The sequence below is a fragment of the Rutidosis leptorrhynchoides genome, chromosome 9 (assembly GCF_046630445.1).
Source record: "Rutidosis leptorrhynchoides isolate AG116_Rl617_1_P2 chromosome 9, CSIRO_AGI_Rlap_v1, whole genome shotgun sequence".
Lineage (NCBI taxonomy): Eukaryota > Viridiplantae > Streptophyta > Magnoliopsida > Asterales > Asteraceae > Rutidosis > Rutidosis leptorrhynchoides.
The window spans coordinates 340,472,814-340,499,218 of record NC_092341.1 but is presented as its reverse complement, the minus strand read 5'-3'; the positions used below and the strand labels follow the sequence as shown (position 1 = coordinate 340,499,218).

Here is a 26,405-nt window from a genome sequence, read left to right as displayed (position 1 = left end):
TTTTTGGCCATGCACCTCATATGATATTGGTCATCGTATGTAACCACATTTTTTTAGACTCCCTTATTTATTACTCGGAACTAATAAATATAAATACTACATATTTATTACTCATTATAAACAATAACATATACTCAGTATTTCAAAAATTGGAGATTAACAACAAATATTTTTATTTGAGATGTAACATGAAAGGCCATATTTTCTGTTTGTGTTGTGCCGTCGTGACATATAGTATAAATAAAACGTAACCCGTAGAACAAGTAACATGTTTCCAGTATCACTTATCTTCGTCATGCAATACGTATGTCCTTTACAAAAATATGTTTGTCTACTACACTGGAAAAATTTAATTAAATCGTGATGAACGATCTAATACAACAAATTAGGGTTTAATTTCACTCCTACCGCAATGCCAAATTATCGACTCTTTTAATGTTATCTTATACTTATATTAATTATAACTCTTTTAATTATTGACTCTTTTATCGGTTTAGGACCAAAATTCTTAATATCATCTTTTAAAATGATGGGGCAATGGTCGGACTTTCCTCGATCAAGAGCAACCACCGAAAGACAATTCCGTTAGGCGGAAGAATTTTCACTCGAGTTAGTGATGATGGCACTAAATTTAGCAAGTTAGACCGATTCATTGTTAATGATTGCTTTCATGGTTTGTGGAATTGTCTTTCGGTGGTTGCTCTTGATCGAGGAAAGTCGGACCATTGCCCCATCATTTTAAAAGATGATATTAAGAATTTTGGTCCTAAACCGATAAAAGTCTTTGATGAATGGTTAGAAATGGAAGATGTCGATAATGTCATTAAAGAAGCATGGGTCGAAAATGGTGGTGGTGGGAATCGTAAGGATTGTTGTCTTAGAAACAAAATGAAAAGAACCAAACTCGCTTTAAAAACAAAAAGTACACAAAAGTTTGGCAATCTTGAGAGTGAAATTGAAGTTTTGAAAACCACCTCGAACACACTTGAACTAAAAGCCGAAAGAGGTCTCCTAAATGATGTGGAAAGAAAACAATGGCTTGATGCAAGAAATGAATGGTTCCGTAAAGAGAAAATCAAAGTCAATATGTTAAAGCAAAAAGCTCGGGTGCGGTGGGTCCTTGAGGGGGATGAAAATACTCGTTACTTCCACTCGGTTATTAAAAGAGGATACAATAAAAATAATATTAGGGGCCTTACAATTAACGGGGTATGGTGTGAAGATCCGAATGACATTAAAGAGGCGGCGTTTCATCATTTCAAGAGTCGTTTTGAAGAACAACCGGGCTTTAGACCTAGTCTCATTGACCTCACATATCCTATGTTGTCATCCGATGAGGCTATTAGTCTTGAAGCTCCCATTAGTGAACCGGAAGTACTTGAAGCGATTCATGATTGTGGAAGTTCGAAAGCTCCGGGTCCCGATGGATTTAATTTAAGATTTTTTAAGAAGTTTTGGGATATTATTAAAGTAGAAGTGCTTGAGGCTATCACTTGGTTTTGGGAAAAGGGGGAGTTCTCGAAGGGGTGCAACGCATCTTTTGTTACTTTAATTCCAAAAAAAAAGTGATCCGATCACTCTTGGTGACTATCGTCCTATTAGTCTTATCGGAAGCTTTTACAAAATTGTTGCAAAAATCCTTTCCAATAGACTAAGAAAAGTTATTCCAAAGTTAATCGGTTCGGAGCAAAGTGCCTTCCTTAGAGAAAGATACATTCTTGATGGTGTCTTAGTTGCAAACGAGTCCATTGATTATTTGCGAGATCATAAGAAAAGAAGCCTAGTTTTCAAGGTTGACTTCGAAAAAGCTTTTGATAGTTTGAATTGGGAATTCCTTATAGAAGTCATGTCTTGCATAGGTTTTGGCAATAAATGGTGTAAGTGGATTCTAGCTTGCTTAAAGTCGGCTACCAAATCTATCCTTATCAATGGATCGCCCACACAAGAATTTAATATTGGTAGAGGTGTAAGGCAAGGCGACCCTCTTTCTCATTTCCTTTTCATTCTAGCCGCGGAAGGTCTCAATATTCTCACTAAAGCCGCGGTTGATCATGGATTATTTAAAGGTGTCAAGATAGGTAATGATAAAATAGTTATTTCACACTTGCAATATGCGGACGATACAATGTTTTTTGGTGAATGGTCCAATTCAAATGCTCGTAATCTTATCAATATTCTTAAATGTTTTGAGTTAGCTTCCGGCTTGAAAGTAAATTTCTATAAAAGTTGTCTTTAAGGGGTTGGTGTTAGTTCGGATGAGATCGAGGCTTTAGCTAATCGTATGAGATGTCAAGCCGGTAAATTTCCTTTTACCTACCTTGGCCTTCCAATTGGGTCGAAGATGAAGAAAATTAGTGATTGGAATCCGGTCATTGAAAAATTCAAGAAACGATTATCGGAATGGAAAATGAGGACGATGTCCTTTGGTGGTAGATTGGTTCTTCTTAAATCGGTGCTCAATAGTCTACCGTTGTATTATTTTGCGCTTTATCGTGCCCCGCCTTGTGTGCTTAAACTTCTAGAGAGTGTGAGACGTAACTTTTTTTGGGGCGGGGATTTTTCGGGCTCAAAAATTTCTTGGGTTAAATGGACTCATACTTGTATGTCCTATGGGGTGGGGGGTCTCAACATTGGGTCCTTAAAAGGCAAGAACCTTGCTCTTTTGGGCAAGTGGTGGTGGAGGTTCAAAACCGAAACCAATTGCCTTTGGACTAAAATTATTCAAAGTATTTATGGAATTGACGGTGGCTTGAGGTCGGGTGATGGGCTTGCCCGTCGATCGACCTCGGGTATTTGGAACAACATTATTTTTGCAGGAAATGTCATTGAAGATTGTGATGTCGCTTTCAAAAATTCCTTCATAAAGTCAATTGGTGATGGCAAATCTACTCTTTTTTGGACAGAAAATTGGTGCGGGTCAGAATGTTTCAAGGATTTGTTTCCAAGGCTTTACATGCTCAAATCAAATAAGGATGCGATGGTTAGTGATCGGATTGTAATGAATAATTCGCCCAGAATTCATGAAACAGCAGCCTCGGGTAGTATTCCCTTAGCTCCTGACTTACCTACTGTCCCAGAGGCTGTTTCGTCAGATGATGGTAGTAATCGTGCTACTGTTGGGGATGATCCTGCTCAGATTCATGCGCTGTTTGATGTCCCAGCCCATACCGATGCTCCTGATCCAGCCCAACGTACAGTAGGCCATGTTACGGCCCAATTGTCTTTTATTGATGGTGCTAATGTTTTTACAGGTCCTGGTGGTCAGAATCATTCTTCGCATTTTATTGCCTGGTCTTGGAGTCGTACACCTACAGGAAGAACACTAGATGAATTGGTGGAAATCGAAAACTTAATCAAATCTTTTAATTTCGATCTCAATGCTCGAGAATCTTGGAAGTGGAGTCTTGCGAATAACGGTGTGTTCACGGTCAAGAAATTATCATCCCTCCTTGACGCTCATATCCTTGGTAATCCTATCGGTCCTTACAAAACTTTAAGAAACAAATTGGTACCTAAAAAAATTGAAATTTTCGTTTGGAGGTCGTTAAAGAGGAGAATTCTGGTTCGGATTGAAATTGACAAAAGGGGGATTGACCTCCATAGTGTTCGATGCCCCATTTGTGATGATGATCTTGAATCGGTCGATCACTCCCTTATTGTTTGTAAGTTTGCTAGTGATGTTTGGTCTCAGATTCATAAGTGGTGGAACTTTGGCTCTTGTAATTTTGTTAACATCGATAGTATTAAAGGTGCTTTATCTCTCCCGTCTACCGCTCTTGGTCAAAAAATTTGGCAAGCCGTGGTATGGGTGAGTGCTTATTATTTGTGGAAGAATCGAAACTCAAAGGTGTTTCGAAATGATTCGTGGTGTGCTTCGGTTTTAGTTAATGAGATCCAAATTAAATCATTCGAATGGGTCTCGGCTCTGGTTAAAGGCAAAACAATCGATTGGCTAAATTGGCTTGTTAATCCTCAAAAATATCTAGAACTTTAGTATGTTATTGAAATGTGTCGAAAGTGTGTTATTGTAATTGTAATCGTGTAACATTAGCTCGGGTCGGTCAATCTTGTTTTGACCGACGCCTCGCATTGTAATTTTGTTCGTTGGTAATATATTTCATCTTGCTTTTCAAAAAAAAAAATTTATATCTCAACATATTTACTTACACACATAACATAACGTTACACACATTTTAAACCTCTTATATTCAACATTACAACTTGTAAAAAAGATGTTCCTTATACTTATCAATTGAATCAGGGGCGAAGCTAGAAATTATGATTAAGGGTGGCTTAATAGTGTAGATTAACACATTAGTAATTTTCTACTATATGCAAGTGCATCTCAAAAGTTTACACTAATGTTTGATAAATATAATTTATTTAAATAATACATACATACATATATACAAAGATCAAATGTTATTCCTCCCTTACTTTTGAAATAGTTACATAATTTATAAATTTATATGAAAAAATTTCATGACTCAAAATATAAAAAGTGAGAAATTCTGTTGAATGTGCACAAAATCTACATGTTAATATATACGAGTTACCCTTTATATATATATATATATATATATATATATATATATATATATATATATATAGCCAAAAGTTCAAACGAGAACCATAAAAAGGCGAGAACTGCGAGAACTTTTGATTTATAAAGATTTTCAATCACACATAAACCTTGATGAAGAGTATGAATGAACATAAAATAGTTGAAAAACGATTATATTTTACCTATATAACTAAATATTTAGTTTCTCGTTCACATGTGCATATTTGTTTCTTAACATGTGAACAGTTTCATATAATTAACAATTTAACTTGCAATTTGAGCAAATGAACATATGTTCGTTAATGATATGTGCATTAATTAACATTTGCATGTAATTTGTTACATTTAAACGCATAAAAACTACTAAATGAAATAGTTCTCGCAGTTCTCACATTTTTAGTGGTTCTCGTTTGAACCTGACCATATATATATATATATATATATATATATATATATATATATATATATGTATATATATGTATATATATGTATATATATGTATATATATGTATATATATGTATATATATGTATATATATGTATATATATGTATATATATGTATATATATGTATATATATGTATATATATATATATATATATATATATATATATATATATATATATATATATATATATATATATATATATATGTATAGCGAGGGTCCATAGAGAACCAAAAGTAGTAGAGAACCCATAGAACCATCGACTAACCTTTCATACTTGCGTGCAGATTTTTTTTGCAGTTTTTTTTTCTTTTTACAGATTAACTTTTTTTCGTGCAGATTGACTTTTTTTTGCAGATTGAGAAATTTTTTTTTGCAGATTGATTTTTTTTCCTGTGCAGTTTTTTTGTGCAGCAGATTGACTTTTTTTGTAGTTTTTTGTGCAGATTGACTTTTTTTGTGCAGATTGACTGTTTTTTCAGGTTCTTTTTTCTGATTGACTTTTTGTTGTGCAGATTGACTTTTTTTGTACAGATTGACTTTTTTTGCGTGCAGATTGACTGTTTTTGTTTCAGTTTTTTTTAATGCAGATTGACCTTTTTATTTGTGTAGATTGACTTTTTTTTTTGTGCAGATTGACTTTTTTTAGTGTGCAAATTGACTGTTCTTTTTTTTTGTGCAGATTGATTTTTTTTTTGAAGCTCAATCTCCACGTAGATTGAAGTTCAATCTATGAGTTCTATGAGTTTTCTACGTAATCTAGTTCTCTATGAATCCTTTATATATATATATATATATATATATATATATATATATATATATATATATATTGTGACGATCGCTCCAAATCCATATGGACGAACACGTCATTCATCGATTTCATTGCGAGGTATTTGACCTCTATATGATACGTTTTGTAAACATTGCATTCTTTTGAAAAGACACACCATAAATGAATATTTAAATCAAAGGTTTTCGACATATGATGATTTCTTCATATAGACAATCACCATAAATAATAGTTTACAACAGTACTTCCGTTGACAATGCAGTCAAAATAAGATACTTGGTGATGATTTGGTGAATGCAACGTTTCCTTGGAAAAATATGCCATGTAAGACTCCATGCACATAGCTTGTCTAATATATAAGCAAACAGCGGAAGACTTCTAGGGAACCTGAGAATAAACATGCTAACAAGTGTCAACACAAAGGTTGGTGAGTTCATAGTTTTAATGTATCATATAATCTGTACATAAAGGTGGATCACAAGATTTCAGTTGTTTCATCCAGAAACGTTTATCAAAATATTCTACGAAATTGAGCACCCTGGTAACTAAACTTAACGTATATATAATTTGTACCCTTTGTATAATCATCTTAATAACACACGTAAACCAACGTGTACGCTTCTCAAATAGCATACGTCCGTTAAAAGGCTAGTGCTCTAGCTCGGACGGGGATATCAAGCCCTATGGATCCATATACTACTACTCGCGCCCACCAGTTCTTATAACTGGCAGTTAACAGTTACCAAAGCTAAGGGATTTTTGGTTCAAACTCAGTGTAGAATTTAGTATGTACTTGTATCCATTGCGTTTAAAATAAAGTGCATGTATTCTCAGCCCAAAAATATATATTGCAAAAGCAATTAAAAAGGGAGCAAATGAAACTCACGCATATAAATATTGTATATCGGTTAATAAAGCATTTGCATGTATTCTCAGCCCAAAAATGTAGAGAGTAAAAGGGATCATATGAAACTCACCTTAGCAGCATATAAAGTCGTTCACCAAAATATGACCGAAACTCGGATTACCAAATAACCGTAGATCTCAACGTATCAATATTGAGATTCAATATTATAGGAAAGTACGTAGACGCAACAGAGATGATAAACACTAGGTTTGATTCACAAATATACCCCCGAACATTACCCATAACCTCCTTGGCAATAACCCATAATTTCCTTAGCTCTATCCCGCTTGAAAACCATTTTGAAAGTGACACGCTCATAACCTCGTCGTAGTATTTTATGTATAATACTAATTAATAATATTAATAATAATAAGATTAATAATAATATTAATCTCAATAATAATAATAATAATAATAATAATAATAATAATAATAATAATAATAATTTATAATATATATATATATATATATATATATATATATATATATATATATATATATGAGAGAAGAGGTCGAGAGATAGATTGAGTAAAAAAAATGGCAGAAACGATCGAGCTTTATAATGTGGCCTGATATCAGACCCCATGCGATCGCATGAGGAATGTGAGGGGATTCCATGCGATCGCATGGATCCCTTTTCTAGCTCACATTTTTTGATTTCTTCCTCGTCGACATAATATTATAATATTATGATACGTAAATGAAGTTTAAAATTTTAAAAAGTCGTATTTATTAAATACTTCAGGAGTATTCTATGTAACTTATAATTAATAATTTCTATCATGTCGTTTTCATGTGAATAGTAAATGAATTAATTTAAATTCAACTATTTAAGCTACACGTTGTACGTTGTGCTTTACAAATTGTACATTATTAATTTAACTTCGTTTCTTAAAAAAAAATACAAAAATTATATCATAAAAATAAAATGACTTTATATGTAAAAATTTTAATTTGAAATAGCATCATTTAATAGTAAACTTTTAATCATTTCGTATATAAATATTATTCGCATGATTCCGTATATATCGAAAACTCTTATATTTATTAAAATATGTATATAATACATGTTATGACGTTCGTGAATCGTTGGACAAACAAGGTGGTCAACCGTTATATAAAAAAATCATTTTCAAAAGTTTTAAAACTTGTCAAAATTCGTTGCTTATCATGTCGAAAATATTAAATCATATAGAGAATTGGTTTAAATAAGTCGAAATTTTTCGGGTCATCACAGTACCTCCCCGTTAAAGAAATTTCGTCCCGAAATTTGAGTGAGGTCGTCATGGTTAACAATAAAAATGTTTTTATGACGAATATGAGTTGATAAATAGAATTTCTATCACCGTTGAATAATATGGATAAAACAATCCAATTACTCGAAGCGTATGAGGGAAGTTATCGTAAAAGAGTGAAATGAAGAATAGAGATGCATCTTATCTCTTGACGTAGTAACGATTGATTTTCGGAATTTAAAGAATAGAAAATCTTCATAATCTAAATAAGATTTGATTCTTCGGTAATTGCGGAAATTAGGATTTCCTTTGATTAAATGCGTAATCTACCTCGATTGCTATGTCTGATATTTTGCTATAAATTAACCACTTCTGTTTCATTATTTTCACCACTCCTACATCTTCTTCCTTATTTCATACTTCCAAAAGATTGTGAAATGCTTAATCCAGTTCTGATTCTTGATATACTCCTAACTTTTATATCTGTCATTCTTCTTTTTCATCTACCACCAGAGGAAGTTATTTTCTTCTACTATTACCTTGGGGTTATAGTGTTTTTCATTCTCCCGTGTCTTTATATTGCTATACGCATTGATATACACGGTTTGTAATTTCGGGGTTGTTATCGGGCTTTATATTCTCCATTATATTTCGGAGCTTCATGCTTACGTTTTCTCTTCCCGACCTTAAGTCAAGCGAATAATGGTCCAGAATTCGTAGGTATGGAGTTTTGGATGAACATAGTTAATGTTCTGAGAAGGTAATCGTAATGGCACGATCTTCATTTTTCAAATTACCAGAATATCCGGAAAAGACCGAATCATCAAGAAAAATATTTTCTTGATATGTTTAGAGGTTAAATAGAATAAAAGAGTTATGTAACATGGTTCATGACGAGGGTGTGATATGTGAACCTTTATCACGTTTTATTAGAAACTCAGCATGACTTATTGTAATATAATCACGTTGATCAAGTGTCATTATATTATACTAATTCATGCTTTAGTTCCCAACACTACTTCAAAACATTCATTTTTCGAATTTTTTTCAGATTTTAGAAACTAAAATAGTTTCTTTTATGATGTAACACAGATAGCGTGAAGAGATGAATGATTTCATATAAGAATAGTTATGAAAATATCTTCAGAATATGGAGGATATTTATAATGGAAGATACGATGATATCTTAGAATTTTTAATATCAGAGGATGATGCAGAAAATCTGTCTGTGAAGGTTTAGAATAAGAAGTAAGGTTCTTACTAATGGTTTCAACGGACACTGAATCATTTGGATTCTTTGAAGGTAGATTTCGTCCTTGTGATTTGTCTACAGCTTCCTTCATACTTTGCTCAATCCGTTTTCCAGTTTCAAACCTTCTCTTTTTCTGTGCTTTTCCAACACACTACTCTTTATCATCAAACTTTCGACTGTTAAAATCGTTTACAGTTTTTGCTTCTTCATCAGCATTTTTCCAAAATTCGAAGAACTAGTTTCGTAGTTTGGGGTGTTTTTCAGAAACTTCTCACTCGAAGTATGTAAGTCTAGAAGATAGATGTTATCTATATATAACTGTTGTCGTAGAAAATGCTGCGAGATTCAAAATACTGATTGCTAATTCCCGGTAGTTGGTATGGCAATTACCGTTACAATATGTGGATGAGTACATGATAGGGTTTCAATGAACAATTATAATGGTTTTTCGAAGAGACTTTAAGTCACAGATTAATGAATTTGCTGATACATTTACTGTTAATGTGGTGGAACATGAAAGGTTCCCCAGTAACAAAAACGTATATGCCAAAGTTACAAGTCTGAAAGGTCGTCGTTGACTGGTTGAATGGTTGATAATACTGGATACTTTGAAAAGGAATTGCAAGGTTATTTTTGGTAAAAACAATACCAAAGGATCTTTCACAGTTTTGAAGTCAAAGTATAGCTTTGAAAGGTGTAGAGATCTAATAATGATTTCACCGGTTCAGAGTTATGACTTGGATTCTGATCCGTTAATATCAGAATATGTAATTGAATTTGTATGAAAACGATTGTATATCGCTGTGAGCATAGTTAATAATTTTTGAATCAAAGTTGAAGAATGTACAATATAACATATTAATTGTGAACTTATATATTTCCCGAGTATTACTTACCCGTTAAAGATTTCACAATTAATACTTTGTACAAAAGAATTTTTATTACCGTTTTTATGAAAATATATGTATGTATATTTTTTTCAGATGTAATACATATTTAATGAGTTAATATCATATTAAGCTCATTTGATTTTCGGTTTGAATTAGAAATGAATAATCTCTAAAATATTAAAGATTACATAATCTTTGCGGAGTATTTCGCTAATGAAATCAATACTTCATTATTTATTCTTATTGATATTCCTTGGTGAAGGGTGTTGATATTCATGGAATTCTTGCAAACTTCGCAAGGTGCAAATGATGTTTTCTAGAAAGTTTCGAGTGCATCGAAGATGAAAGTGTAAAATCAACCGTATTATTGAATAATACACTTGGTTTATTATGAAACGGAATTCTTTGGATTGAAACAAAGATTGTAGTTAACAATGGTTAAATTGTTAAGGAAGGATGTACATCATTGCATATTAGTAATATGAACTAACCGAGTAGTACCTACCAGTTAAGTTTCACACGTAATAGCTTAGTACGAAAAGATTTATTTTGATTTCAAAATTCATATATACTAAATATACATAAAATTTCTTCAGGGAAAATGAGTTAATACTTCATTGGTTATTGTTGCTGGTATTTCTTGGTAACTACTGTGCGTATGACGTTGATGCTCGTGGAACAGATTGTGAAGTTGAGGTTTGCGATGCGGATGTTGTTGGTGGTGGTAATGGTACTATTTTTGTTGATGATGGTGGTACTGGTTATGCTGCTGGTGCTGCTGCTGGTGTTTGTAACCTTCGCACCATATACTCCAAAGCCACTACCCGAGCGCGAAGCTCGTTGACTTCTTCTATTATACCGGGATGATCGGTGGTTCGGACGAGCGGACGAATAAGATTTAGAATGTGAGATAGTATATAATCATGACTAGATACTCTGGAAATGAGAGAGAAAATGGTATTACGAACAGGTTCGCCGGTAAGTGCTTCAGGTTCTTCGCCAAGAGGGCAATGTGGTGGATGGAAGGGATCGCCTTCTTCTTGTCTCCAATGACTAAGTAAGCTACGAACCCATCCCCAATTCATCCAGAATAGATGATGGCTAATTGGTTGATCCATTCCGGTTACACTGTCTTCGGAGTTCAGGTGAATATCCATATCGGAATAGCTGTCAGAGTTTAAGGAATTTGAACTAGATACGGGATCCATCTTGTATAATTAGGGAGATGATTTTTGATATGAATTAGATTATAGAATTTAGTTTGGTATTCTTCAATACATAATTTACATATGTATATATAATACCAAATTCCATAAATCACGGAGAAATTTTCGGAAGATGTCAGGAAAAGTTTACAGTAACAGATACGCTAAGATATGAATTTTTTTTCTATACACTATTTATGCAATAAATGCAGAAAAACGTGTTTAGACTTTAAGAATGATAAGCATGTAATTTCCGACAAGAAATAATAAGCAAAACTTTTAACATGCAGACACGATCGAAGTCCAGGCTTACTAATGCATCCTAACAACTATCAGTTAGACACACTCATGCAAGACCTGGTTCGCTAGGACCAACGCTCTGATACCAACTGTGACGATCGCTCCAAATCCATATGGACGAACACGTCATTCATCGATTTCATTGCGAGGTATTTGACCTCTATATGATACGTTTTGTAAACATTGCATTCTTTTGAAAAGACACACCATAAATGAATATTTAAATCAAAGGTTTTCGACATATGATGATTTCTTCATATAGACAATCACCATAAATAATAGTTTACAACAGTACTTCCGTTGACAATGCAGTCAAAATAAGATACTTGGTGATGATTTGGTGAATGCAACGTTTCCTTGAAAAAATATGCCATGTAAGACTCCATGCACATAGCTTGTCTAATATATAAGCAAACAGCGGAAGACTTCTAGGGAACCTGAGAATAAACATGCTAACAAGTGTCAACACAAAGGTTGGTGAGTTCATAGTTTTAATGTATCATATAATCTGTACATAAAGGTGGATCACAAGATTTCAGTTGTTTCATCCAGAAACGTTTATCAAAATATTCTACGAAATTGAGCACCCTGGTAACTAAACTTAACGTATATATAATTTGTACCCTTTGTATAATCATCTTAATAACACACGTAAACCAACGTGTACGCTTCTCAAATAGCATACGTCCGTTAAAAGGCTAGTGCTCTAGCTCGGACGGGGATATCAAGCCCTATGGATCCATATACTACTACTCGCGCCCACCAGTTCTTATAACTGGCAGTTAACAGTTACCAAAGCTAAGGGATTTTTGGTTCAAACTCAGTGTAGAATTTAGTATGTACTTGTATCCATTGCGTTTAAAATAAAGTGCATGTATTCTCAGCCCAAAAATATATATTGCAAAAGCAATTAAAAAGGGAGCAAATGAAACTCACGCATATAAATATTGTATATCAGTTAATAAAGCATTTGCGTGTATTCTCAGCCCAAAAATGTAGAGAGTAAAAGGGATCATATGAAACTCACCTTAGCAGCATATAAAGTCGTTCACCAAAATATGACCGAAACTCGGATTACCAAATAACCGTAGATCTCAACGTATCAATATTGAGATTCAATATTGTAGGAAAGTACGTACACGCAACAGAGATGATAAACACTAGGTTTGATTCACAAATATACCCCCGAACATTATCCATAACCTTCTTGGCAATAACCCATAATTTCCTTAGCTCTATCCCGCTTGAAAACCATTTTGAAAGTGACACGCTCATAACCTCGTCGTAGTATTTTATGTATAATACTAATTAATAATATTAATAATAATAAGATTAATAATAATATTAATCTCAATAATAATAATAATAATAATAATAATAATAATAATAATAATAATAATAATAATAATAATAATTTATAATATATATATATATATATATATATGAGAGAAGAGGTCGAGAGATAGATTGAGTAAAAAAAATGGAAGAAACGATCGAGCTTTATAATGTGGCCTGATATCAGACCCCATGCGATCGCATGGGGAATGTGAGGGGATTCCATGCGATCGCATGGATCCCTTTTCCAGCTCACATTTTTTGATTTCTTCCTCGTCGACATAATATTATAATATTATGATACGTAAATGAAGTTTAAAATTTTAAAAAGTCGTATTTATTAAATACTTCAGGGGTATTCTATGTAACTTATAATTAATAATTTCTATCATGTCGTTTTCATGTGAATAGTAAATGAATTAATTTAAATTCAACTATTTAAGCTACACGTTGTACGTTGTGCTTTACAAATTGTACATTATTAATTTAACTTCGTTTCTTAAAAAAAAATACAAAAATTATATCATAAAAATAAAATGACTTTATACGTAAAAATTTTAATTTGAAATAGCATCATTTAATAGTAAATTTTTAATCATTTCGTATATAAATATTATTTGCATGATTCCGTATATATCGAAAACTCTTATATTTATTAAAATATGTATATAATACATGTTATAACGTTCGTGAATCGTTGGACAAACAAGGTGGTCAACCGTTATATAAAAAAATCATTTTCAAAAGTTTTAAAACTTGTCAAAATTCGTTGCTTATCATGTCGAAAATATTAAATCATATAGAGAATTGGTTTAAATAAGTCGAAATTTTCCGGGTCATCACACATATATATATATATATATATATATATATATATATATATATATATATATATATATATATATATATATATATATATATATATATATATATACACACGGAGTTACTAGCAAAAATTAATTCTCTAAGTTTCTTATTGATATAAATTCTGTAACAACTTATTCAAACATTAAAGAAATATTCTATTTTCAAAGGGATAAAAATATTGAGTTGTAACTTATTTACTATATTAATTATTATAATATTTGATTCTTTGCAAATTATGCCATGTATTGACATGTTGTCTCATTAGATAATACAATATTTATTTACAGTGAAATGACCCGTGAAATCACGAGTTTGTTTAAACGAAACAGTTTAATATATGTTTTAGGTATTAAGTGAACGTAAATGGTAAAGTTATTTAATTTAATGACCCGTGGAACCACATAGTCCGACTAAGAAACTCGTCAGCTGAACATTTCATCAAACACCTAAAATGCATATTAAACAATCCACATCCAATCATAAGAGATAATATTGGTTATCATTTTATTTTAAAAGTATAAATTAAAATATAAATTTAGAATTGTTTACTTCTTCTTAGCTTTTATATCTTCTCGTACTCAATTCAAAATAATTAATCAAAATACTTCAAAATTATTTAATTTAATAATTAAAATAATTATTAATAAGTAATAATAATAATTAATTAATAAGATTTAATTTTAATTCAAAATTATTTAGATTAATAACATCACTCACCATACTTAGATTTTTTTCTTTTTCTTTTTGATTTTTTTTAACAAAGGAAATTAGCCTAATAATGACATCATCATTGTAGAATTTTAATATTAACTATAGATAGATATCTTCATGATGGTTGTAATTGATATATTGTAAACTTGAGGGGTTAAAATGATATATACGATACTAGTTAAAGGACTTATAATGAAATAATAAACCATTTTCTTCTCACCTAACGTGGAAGTCTAGAACACCATTTTACCAATCTGAAACCTAAAGAATCAATTGACGCCTTCACTTTTAATTTTTAAATAACAGTTCAACAGTATAGATAATGATCGAGATTTGGGCATTGGGGGAGGTTGAGCACCACCATGTCCTCCTTGTCTCCGCCCATGAATTAAAAGTTTTACATAACATTTATAAATGATAGATCTTGGTCTCTATTTATTAGGGTATGTTATCTTGCAGATTTTTTTAAAAGGCAAAATTATATATTTATGTATAGGGTCAAGGCTACCGAATAGCTTTATACTTTTATTTTTGTTTTAATGTAGGCTATATACTCAGGATAAACCAGTGTAGGTCACATATTTTCAAAAAGTATTCTAATGTATACTATTGGTGACCGGTTACCCGCGTGTGCAGTCTATGAAGCTAACAAGCGTTAACATTTAGGCGTTTTTAGGATACGATTTCTTCATGAAAGTTGTTTTAATTCAATCACCTAACATTCGTGAACTAAAATCAAGACCTGGACATTCGAGAAACAATCCAATTGAATTGTTGACCAAACTCTCATAAACTTTGACTTTTCAAATTGCTGTTCTTAGACGAATTAATACGATCTTATGCAACATGAAGCTTGAAGAAGTAATTAAGAACTTGAAACGCTAATCAATTAGATCCATGAATGCTTCTTGTTACCGTCCGTTAGCTCCAGAGACTGCACATGCAGGTAATCGGTCACCAATAGCCTACACTAGAACACTTTTTGAAAGTATGTGACGTACATTGGTATTTTTCTAGGTATATAACATACATTGGAACAAAAATAAAAGTATAAAGATATTTGGTAGCCTTAACCTTTATATATATATATATATATATATATATATATATATATATATATATATATATATATATATATATATATATATATATATATATATATATATATATATATATATATATACCACAAAATATTACAAAGACGGGACGTCACATACACGCGTTAGTCAGCAGATGACTATGATATCCCGAAAAACACGGCAAAAATATACAAACATACACGAATGGGGGTGCAGAGATAGCAACCCAGAATTTAAGTTAACTCGAGATACATTTTCGGATACATGATCCACACCAAGTGAATCTAACTTTCTTCCTTTTATTTTCCGCGAGTTTTATTCAAAAGATTTCACCTATTATCACAATCATTCTTTCAGAAGCTCAAGTACGATGTGCATCATAAGTTTATGAAAGTCGTATGTACGTATGTGTCGTATCTCTAATGTGTAGATATCTAAATTTGGCTTAAGTGGTACGGGGTGAGATCCAACTTGAGGTACTGTCAACCCACATTCGATTCTCACTCCAAGCAGGGAGTTTCCAACCTTTGATGGTATTGCCGACATCAATGCGATTTGGAAAGGTTTCTGGGAGTTTTCCCAACCTTCGATGGTGCTGCCAACAACGTCGCGAATTGGGTTTTCTCTTAACGCGTATGTGAATGACAATGAGAGCATTCGATGTCGATATCACCGTTCATAAAAACAAGTATGATATATAACATTAAAAACGCAACAAAAGTATTGTTACTTTCAGTTTTTGTTATTCTGCTTTATTTACCCGTGTTCATAAGATTTACCAGGTATTAATGATCAATGATAACGGGTATAAAATTATTAATTTCATTTTGTTTTTAATTGATAACAAATTGTACAACGAAATTTTGCTAAAGTAGTATGGGGGTGAGATCCAACTTGGGGTACTGCTAATCCAAGTTCGATTCTCACTCCAAACAATGAGTTTCCAACCTTTGATGGTACTGTCAACATCAATTCGATTTGGGAAGATCTCTTGGGGGAGGGGGTTCTCAATCTTCGATGGTACTTCCAACATCGTTGCGACTTAGGTTTTCTCCAAACGCCCGTGTGAGTGACAAATGAGCGCATTCGATGTCGATATTGTAGTTTAAAAAACTTTTGATAACAAATTGTAAATGTCAATTGTTATAGTAGGAGATTTATCATAAATATTAGTTTTGATAAAGGACAAATTACTAAAAAAATACGAGATAAAATTCACAAATTTCTCTCTAGCAAGTAGAATTACGGACTATAAGAAGAAAATAAAGTCCTTATTTATTTGATTTGCCCAGAATCAGTTCTCCAAATTTCTCAATAAAAGAAATATCGTGTTTTTTTGTTCACAAAGGATATTAATTTCAATTTAGTATTTAAAATGGTGCTTGATTGGAAAATGGTTACAATTGAAGATAAATTAACATGTGTCATTGTTTTTTACGGAGTATGTTTCATTGTTAAGTTGTATTTCCATATCATTAATTACTAGTGAAATGATCAAAGGAACCACAAGTTTGTTTAAATGAAACAGTTAAATGATATGGTTTAGGTATTAAGTGAGCGTACATGCTAAAGTCATTTAGTTTAATGACATGTGAAACCACAGATTCCGACTAAGAAACTTGTCGTTATTTTTACAAACATATTGTTATACTTAACTTGGTCAGAATAAATGAACTACGTTCTCCCACCACTTTCATCTAATTTTCATCACAATTATTATTTTTCTTGTCATAAAAGTTACATTACAATATTTTATTGAGACATGTATTTTGCGTACATATGTAACGTAATTAATTCCGCAAAAAGAACTTATAAATAATACTAATAATAATATAATAATAATAATAAAGTTTGCTCTAAATTGAGTATTTATATTTTTAATAATAATTATTAGTAAAAACAAATGCCTATTTAATTTAAAAAAAAACTAAAATACAATTATTATATGAATGTTGTACAATATGCTTTAAATTTTTACATATGGTCATTAGGGTGTTTTATTATAATGTTGTACATAATGTTTCAAATATTGTAAATATGATTATGAAAATGTTTTACCATAAAGTTATACATAATAGTTCAAAAAATTGTACATATAGTGATGGGGGTATTTTATCATAAAGTTGTACATAATGGTTCATATATTATACAATTAACATGTTAATATTTTTATTAAAAATAATTATTTATTTTAATGACATCATCATGAGAGGTTTAAATTTTTTTTCTTTATTTTTGAAATTTTTTAAGCTTAAATAATTCTTATTTATGACATTATCATTTTAAAGATTTATATAATACTATAGATTTATATTTTTTCTATTTATGTCAAATTTCAATATCCTCACGCTTAAACTCAAATCAAACTAACTAGAAAAGATTTCGGACCGCGCGTTGCAGCAGAATATTTTAACGTCTTTTATGATTCTTATATTGAGCGAGAACTAAAAAAAAATTGCGAACTAAAAGAAGAAAAAAGGGGATAGGAAGAATCGAACTCAGGTCTTGTCCCTTACAAACTCATGATTACTCTAGTCTTCCACTTGATATAATAAATTGGGTTTGTTTATTATATATATGTTACCCTTAAAAAAAGAAGCTCCGTTTTGAATATTTTTACTTGTGTTTTGTTCGTAAAATTATTTCGAGTTGAACGGTGATGACCGATGAACCTAAATCGCGGACGAAAAAAAGATAAATCTCGTTAAAAATTTAGGTGGATTTTATTTACTATTAAAAAGTTACATCTTAGCCCCTCACTAAAACTCACTTAACTCAAACTTATCCCTAAGTAATTACATGTTTTATCCCTAACTAAATCACATTTAACTCAAACTTTCCCTACCAAAAACTACATACATTATAAAATAAAGCGACCATATTTTTGATTGCATTTAGTACATATGGAAATAATGATGATAAAAACTAATCAATATCTCAATTGGTGTATACTTCTAATTTTAATTCTAATTCTAATGTGTGTATGTAGATATAAATAAAAGGTAAGGTAGAAAATTGTAGTACTGATAAAATACAATTAATAATAATTTTTTTTAAATGGTATGTTTTTTATTTAGAGATAATTAATTTTAACCAAGGAATACTTATTACAGTTTTTTAAAATTTATTCCAATATGAAAAAGGAGTACTATGGTATCACCAAGGGCGATTCTTTGGCGGCTTTCTATAAGGTTATAGACAATATGAAAGGAGTTCAATAGAGACTCGTTGCTAATTCAAAAGATTTGTCTTCCGATACGTTACAAGCTAGGAAGCCGAAAAAAGAAACTACAAAGATATTGACTCACGCCGAGGAGTTGGTGGTGTTTGGCGGATTCATCAAAGACGCTTGAGCGTTCTTGGATCCTACATTGGTGATCTTCCTCTTTGTTTTTAGATACATCTTAATCCTCCATTGTTGTTTAGATTGTGGCATTTTTCTTTGTTTTGGTTGCTAGCTTCTTGTTGTTTTTGTTTAGTTATGCTCGGGTTTATTTGGTTTGTAAGTTTGAAGGAGGATTCATTCTTCCGATGATCCTGCCTGCTTGTTAATATAAGTTTATCCGTTATATATATATATATATTATATATATATATATATATATATATATATATATATATATATATATATATATATATATATATATATATATATATATTAAAATATCATTTGAGAAAACACCAATTGCAAGACGCACTTAAATACCAAAAACTAGTGCAATCAAGTTGGTGACAGAGCGAGTATAAAAAGGACTCACTTGCCACACCCAAACCAACATGTGGTCTACATCTATACACCCATTTCTCCAATTCCACCGCCCCTAATCTCTCCACCAATTCAATTCCGCCCATTTCAATGGCGGCAGCTACAGTAGCCGCAATCGCCGTCCCCTGTAGCAGCTCCCGCTCTTTCCGGTTAACTCGAACTCCATTTCAAAAACCTTCTTCCAGATTCAAAACCACCATCCGATATTTTGATCCACTTGTTCAAGTCAGACGACGGTCTAGTAGTTTAACCGTTTGTTTTGTCGCCGGTGATAAAAAGTTTGAAACACAAATTGTTGAAGAAACAAGTGACTCGGACGAGATAATTCCGGTAATTATTAGTACTCCGAGTAGTAGTAGTAGTATTAGTAACCAACGAGTTATTGACGAGAAAATGGCGAGAAAAAAATCGGAGAGATTTACTTATCTCGTTGCAGCTATTATGTCTACTCTTGGTATCACTTCTATGGCTATTATGGCTGTTTATTATCGCTTTTCCTGGCAAATGGAGGTATTTTTTTTTTTTTATATTTTTTAATGTATGTATTTTTACCAATTGATATATACTACGTAATGTTTCAACCAGATACTAATTTATGTAAAATTTGGTATCATTAAAATGAGACGAAATTTTACTTGGTATCGGGTTAAATAATATGGTTACATAAATTGGTAACGAATAAACTCGTAAGTTTTTTGATTCATAAAAACAAAGTGAACGCTAGGTTGCATAATAAATACAGTAAAACGTTATATTTTTAATAATCATAATTAAATAATTAAATTAGATTAGATTAAAAGCATATAAATCCTATTTTGGATGAAAGTAAATGAATTTTGTGCAGGGTGGAGAAATTCCCTATGTGGAGATGTTTGGTACATTTGCTCTTTCTGTTGGTGCAGCGGTATACACTCATCTCTTTATTATTATTATCGATCGATATATAAAAATATACGTATTTTAATTGCTGTTTGTAAATGAGAATTTATTTAATTTTAATTTGGGTGAAATGTTTATGAATTATTATGTGCAGGTAGGAATGGAATACTGGGCAAGATGGGCGCATGAAGCGCTATGGCATGCTTCATTGTGGCACATGCATGAGGTAATAAATTTAATTAATTAGCGAATTAAAAATAACTAAATAGATTTTGTGTTTGACTCCAAATCTTTATAGTTGAATTTTATACTGTAGTTAATTGCTAGCTTATTTATTATTCCTAACTGTTTATTTATTTAATTATTATATTATGGATCCCTATGGTACCATATTTATGTATGGCATAAATTCGCTGTTCGGGGATTAATCGAATTGTACTGTATACATTAAAATGCTAAATTTTAAAAATTATATGTGTAAATATAGAAAAAAACCATAAATATAAAAATAAACTCTAACGTAATTGTCTAAAATTATCTATTTTGCTCAAAAACTATAAATTTTTAGTATAAATTCATGTTAAAATGTTAACCATTTTTAACTTTGACCAACTTTGATTACCAAATTCGATTTTGAACCATCAAATGATGTTGACTGTTTAATTAAACGGATTTTTGGAAATCGGAACGACTCTTCTTAAAAATGATTAATCGAGGATTAATCGGCGAGTAATCGGGTTTTTTGCAACACTGATGGCATATCTATCTATCTTCCCATGAACCTTTTCCCCTAATCAAGGAATCAAAGTCAAAATATGGTGTTATTCAAATTATTGTTATACGTAGTATGTCCCAAAAAAATACTCGTAATTAAACTTACTGTTTTATCACAATTTATTACTTTTAATTATTTAATTATCACTAACTTTAATTACAACACAAAATTGACAAGTCACTAATCTATCGTAAATAAAAGAAGAAACAGAAAGAGATGCACTTATTTGAGACCGAAAACGTTTAGTTAATGACTAGTCTGTTTGATTATATTTATGTTAAATTTTATTGCAGTCGCATCATAAACCAAGAGACGGGCCGTTCGAGCTCAACGACGTGTTTGCCATCATAAACGCAGTTCCAGCAATTTCGTTACTCAACTACGGTTTCTTCCACAAGGGCATCTTTCCCGGTCTATGCTTTGGTGCGGTAAGTCACTCAAATTTTGTGTGTTGCAAAAGTTATAAAATGTCACAATTAAATACTACAAATTTGGACGGGCATTAAAATGGACATATAATAGGAAGTACATTATAGGTTTAAGGTGGGTGTTGATTACAACGGTTACCTAACGATAGATCGTGAAAATGTTTTTTTTCTTTCTAGTTTTTGAAAAAACAAAAAGTGTTACTAAAAAAGTTGATTTAAATTATGTGGTGATTGGTGCACAGGGGCTAGGGATAACGGTGTTTGGAATGGCGTACATGTTCGTCCACGATGGACTTGTTCATAAGAGATTCCAAGTGGGTCCCATTGCAAATGTACCCTACCTTCGTAAGGTTGCAGCTGCTCATCAGGTACATTGTACACTATTAACATGTGAACACCATTCATCCACCTTCCTTTATATCTCTCCCTTTAAATTCATTTTAATTTCTAATAATTATTATTATTATTATTACAATTATTATAATTTCTCAAAAATTATACAGTATGTAGTTTCAAAAAGTTTGTCGTTTGGTTCCAACAAAATTCACAAAATCCTATTGTTTATGACAGCTATAATTCATTTCATTTGTTTTTATATATATATATATATATATATATATATATATATACATATATATATATACATACATATACATATACATATACATACATTACGATTACTATACTGAATATATTACATTATAATGTAAACGGATAAACAATAATATTTCAAAAAAAAAAAAACATTTAATATTTCATCTGTTCGGACTTCATGGAGAGACCAAATATTTTTACTTAAGTGTACGCGGCCTACAATTTACTCCATTAATATTTACGACATTTTTCCGGAAGACCCTAATATATAATGCTAGTGAAGTTTGAATCTCTTTTTTTTGGAACGCAAAGATTTTCATTAAAACACGCAAGATGCATGATAATAAGACTTCAACCACTACTAGACCTTCTCGTGATGGTTACAATTTATTGTAATTACGTTAAATACTATATTACGAAAGTGTAACTATGTTTGTTACAGTTTGACACAATTAACCCTTGATCACACAAATTGGTGTTTTCAGTTGCATCACACGGAAAAATTCAATGGAGTTCCTTACGGATTATTCTTGGGACCTATGGTAAGAAGTGTCCAAATTTTAAGTTATAATTAGGATTATGATTATGATCTTAATTTATAATTTCGTTAAGGCGATTTTATATGGATTATGGCTTTAAATTTTTGTTGATGGTTGTGTAGGAGCTTGAAGAAGTGGGAGGAAACGAGGAGTTGGAGAAGGAGATTCAAAGAAGAATCAAGTTGTATAATAAATAAGAACAATCAACGTAAATACAAATTAATTTAAATTTGAGTTTGTTTGTTAATTGTGTTATTCGCCTTTTGGTCACGTATAGAAAAGTTATAAGGTAGAAAAAGAAAGAATGAAAGCAATGACATATATAATTGAGACGTACGGAATGCATTTTTGTTATTTTATCTAATTACGTAGTGCTTTTTTATTTTATTTTATTTATTCGAACTCTTTGTGTTATATTGCACGTAACTACGCCGGTGAAACTATAATTACGTTTTCACGATGTCTGTCGCGTTTTAGATGTGTTGAAAAAGCATGTTTTTAACAAGCTTTCAAAATTGTGCTTTATTCTTTTCTTTTTTTTTTTTTTTTTTTTTTTTTTTTTTAAGCGAGGAAACCCTCCTATAAACGAGCACATTAGCTCTCTCATAGAAGGTAAAAAACCTCGGGTAATCAAGCCTCCGGCGCGAGACCTGGTACCGGGTGAATTGCGCTTATGCGCACCTTCTAGTCACATTCCCTTTTTGAACAATTTGGCATAGTTAAGAATTGAACCCGGATGATGTGCTTTATTGTGCTTTATTCTAGTAACTAGTAAAACATAGATAAATTTGTTAGGAACTTTTTATGCATTCTTTACTTTTTACTAATATAATAATAAGATGAGATAATATTCTGAAATTGCAATTTTAATTAAATTAATATTTATAAATTTGAATCAAGTTAAAACATTTAGACGAGTACATATTTTTCTTAGAATCAAGAAATTAAAAAATTAATGCTAGAGATAAAAATTACTCCGCATATCTTTATAATTTATCTTTGACTTTAATTTAACTTTAATTATTTTTTGGGCTTAAAACCATAATCGATACTTAATATTAATATATTTTTTTTATTGAAATAACGGATACTGTAAAATAGAAATTTTCATAAAAAAATGAAAGACCTGATACAAAAAAATGAAAGACCTGATACAAACAGAACACACCAAATAGACTCTAAACATGTAAATGTCACAATTTGAAGCTAGCTTTAACTCTACCTAATCAAAAGCAATCGGTAAAACGATGAGCCCCGATAGTAAAGAAACAAACAAGCCGATCACACAACCAAGACAACCACAAACTTAATAAAACTTTTTTTAGCGAGAGGTCAGGAGTTCGACTCTCGTGAGGTGCAGCGTTTCACACAAGGTTGCCCCTTAACCCTTGAATTCCCACCCAAGGGTGCATTCCGCACATCGCGTTGAAGGGGCATTGGGGGAGGGGGCTTTTACCCCTCATGCTTTCGAATTCGATCGAATTTTCTCCTGACTAGTAGTTGATGACGGGTTATACATCTGCGAAAGATAAGTACATCGATGGTTTAGTCCTCTTGATGAGCTTTTAAAAAAGGGGAAAATGTTACATATTCCACCTTGACCTCCACACAAATATAATATATTCCACCTTGACCTACACAAATTAATAATTCAAAATATTTTAATTTATCATTCGTTGGCTTTTTGGTCCCACTATTGCGTAGCCGACTAACCGACCTCATTCTAACACTCAGTCAACTACGGTTCGCGCTTAACTAATTTTAACCAATTTACCTAACCCATTAACTCACCCAGTCACCCTCACAAATCAATCCAAAAATATTTATAATTGTTTTTTTTTTCAAAACTTAGAAGACTCGATTTATTAATTAAAAATGTCACCTTAGTACCACTAAACAAATGACTATTTGATCATTTGTATTGTTTCTCTTCTGGACAAACTACAAATTTTTTGTTACGGTCATTCAATGATGACGTAACTAGATATGTACAACCTAACTAATAAATATTGTATATCATATGAATATTTCTGACTTTTTTAATCACCTCAATTTTTTTATTTCCATTTTTGACAAAAATAAAAAATAAAAAAAAATAAAAACTTTATAACAAAGGTATCTTCGTCGAAATATGAAAGAGGTCAACAAAATACAACTGATCAAAATACTAGGTTCAACCAGGGTAATTATAAGGCGTCATCCAGGATTATGAGATTGAAGAATAGGGCTCGAGTGGGAGTCAATTATGGTGATGCATCTAAATACATATGTAAAGGTTGTGGTTTTAGAGCAAAGAAGACTGCGAAAAAGAACAAATCTGGTGTTTCTTCCAGATCCATAAATATGGATGAGCTGAGGTGTTATGGGGAGCAAATCGGCCTGATTTGGCCTCCCTCTGTATCTCAGTAAGTCCATTTTTGTTTCTGCTTCGTTTACTTTTATTTCCTTATGAAGGTTTTGTCTCTGAATGTTCGAGGGTACGCGGTTAAGGGGAAGTTCGGTTGGGTCAGAAACATTTGTGTAAAAGAAAAACCGTGCATAGCAGTTTTTCAGGAAACTAAGTGCGGTACTTTAGATGATAGATGGATTACTACATTGTGGGGGGTTCCAACTTCGGGTATGTCCAAAAAGAAGCATCTGGTAGATCGGGTGATTTGTTGGTCATTTGGGATTCTAATGCCTTTGATATTATTGAGTGTACCGGGTGTGATAACTTCTTTGCAATAAGAGGTAAATGGATAACGTCGGGATTTGAATCTATTATTGTTAACGTGTATGGTCCTCATAATGATCGGGGCAAAGAGGCCTTATGGGATTCCCTAGAAGGATTAATCCAAAGTGTTGATACATCGTGGCTACTTGTTGGTGATTTTAATGAGGTGAGGGTTTTGGAGGATCGACTTAATTCTCAATTTATTCAAAGTCGGGCGGATAGATTCAATGAATTTATCATAAGGAATGGTTTGATTGAGATTGAGATTAATGGGAGAAAATTCACGAGGATTAGTGATGATGGCTTGAAGTTTAGTAGGCTTGATAGATTCCTTGTAAATAATAGCTTCCTTAATTTATGGGAAGATCTCTCGGTAATTGCTCTAGATAGACATCTTTCGGATCACTGCCCTTTGGTTTTAAGAGATAAGCATGTCGACTATGGCCCAAAACCATTTAAAGTCTTTGATGAATGGTTCAATGATTAGGAAGTGGATAAAATTGTGATGGATGCTTGGGGTCATCCAATTAGGGGCTCGAGAAAGGATTGTATGTTTAGAGATATGTTAAAAAATGTCAAAAGGGCTTTGAGAGATTGGAGCTCAAAAAAGTCCGGAACTCTTGATGATGAGATTGAATCTTATAAAAGGGAGGCCATGGAATGGGAGTTAAAAGCCGATTCGACTAACCTTACGGAACAAGATCGAGATAGATGGTTGGAGTGTAGACGTCATTGGGTGGAGAAGGAAAACATTAAATCGAATATGTTAAAACAAAAGGCGAGATTAAAATGGGCGTTGGAAGGGGATGAACATTCAAAGTTTTTCCATGCTTCAATCCGAAGGAAAAATAGCAAAAAGTAATTTTCGTGGAGTTAACATTAATGGCACTTGGTGTGAAGATCCAATGGTTGTTAAGGAAGCGGTGTTCGGACATTTTCAAAAAATTTACTCTGCTAATAAAAGTGTCAGGCCTAGCTTCCGATCCTTCTGTGATGTGGCTTCTGTCTCACGGGCTGGACTTAACAGCAACACAGACCAGGTGGTTGGGCCTATTGGGCCTGGAGTGTCTGGCCTGGATACGGGTCCTATGTCCAGAAATGAGCTGCCTGATCCCTCGGCCTTCCATGTTGGC

General features: G+C 32.0%; 3 protein-coding genes across 3 annotated transcripts; all 3 read left to right on the top strand.

Annotated features, from left to right (window-relative positions):
* The first annotated feature begins 537 nt into the window (after positions 1-537).
* LOC139869121 (uncharacterized) lies at positions 538-3,994 on the top strand. The gene is made up of 3 exons (XM_071857446.1): positions 538-1,496; positions 1,603-2,078; positions 2,238-3,994. The coding sequence occupies exons 1-3, from the start codon at positions 538-540 to the stop codon at positions 3,992-3,994; spliced, it is 3,192 nt and encodes a 1,063-aa protein (XP_071713547.1).
* A 15,301-nt stretch (positions 3,995-19,295) lies between these two features.
* LOC139866221 (beta-carotene hydroxylase 2, chloroplastic-like) lies at positions 19,296-22,951 on the top strand. Its single transcript, XM_071854374.1, has 7 exons — positions 19,296-19,854; positions 20,189-20,248; positions 20,378-20,449; positions 21,292-21,426; positions 21,669-21,794; positions 22,506-22,562; positions 22,682-22,951. The coding sequence occupies exons 1-7, from the start codon at positions 19,435-19,437 to the stop codon at positions 22,754-22,756; spliced, it is 945 nt and encodes a 314-aa protein (XP_071710475.1). The 5' UTR covers positions 19,296-19,434; the 3' UTR covers positions 22,757-22,951.
* Positions 22,952-25,141: 2,190 nt separating this feature from the next.
* Positions 25,142-26,134, top strand: LOC139869120 (uncharacterized). The gene is made up of 2 exons (XM_071857444.1): positions 25,142-25,645; positions 25,760-26,134. The coding sequence occupies exons 1-2, from the start codon at positions 25,142-25,144 to the stop codon at positions 26,132-26,134; spliced, it is 879 nt and encodes a 292-aa protein (XP_071713545.1).
* The last annotated feature ends 271 nt before the right edge of the window (positions 26,135-26,405 follow it).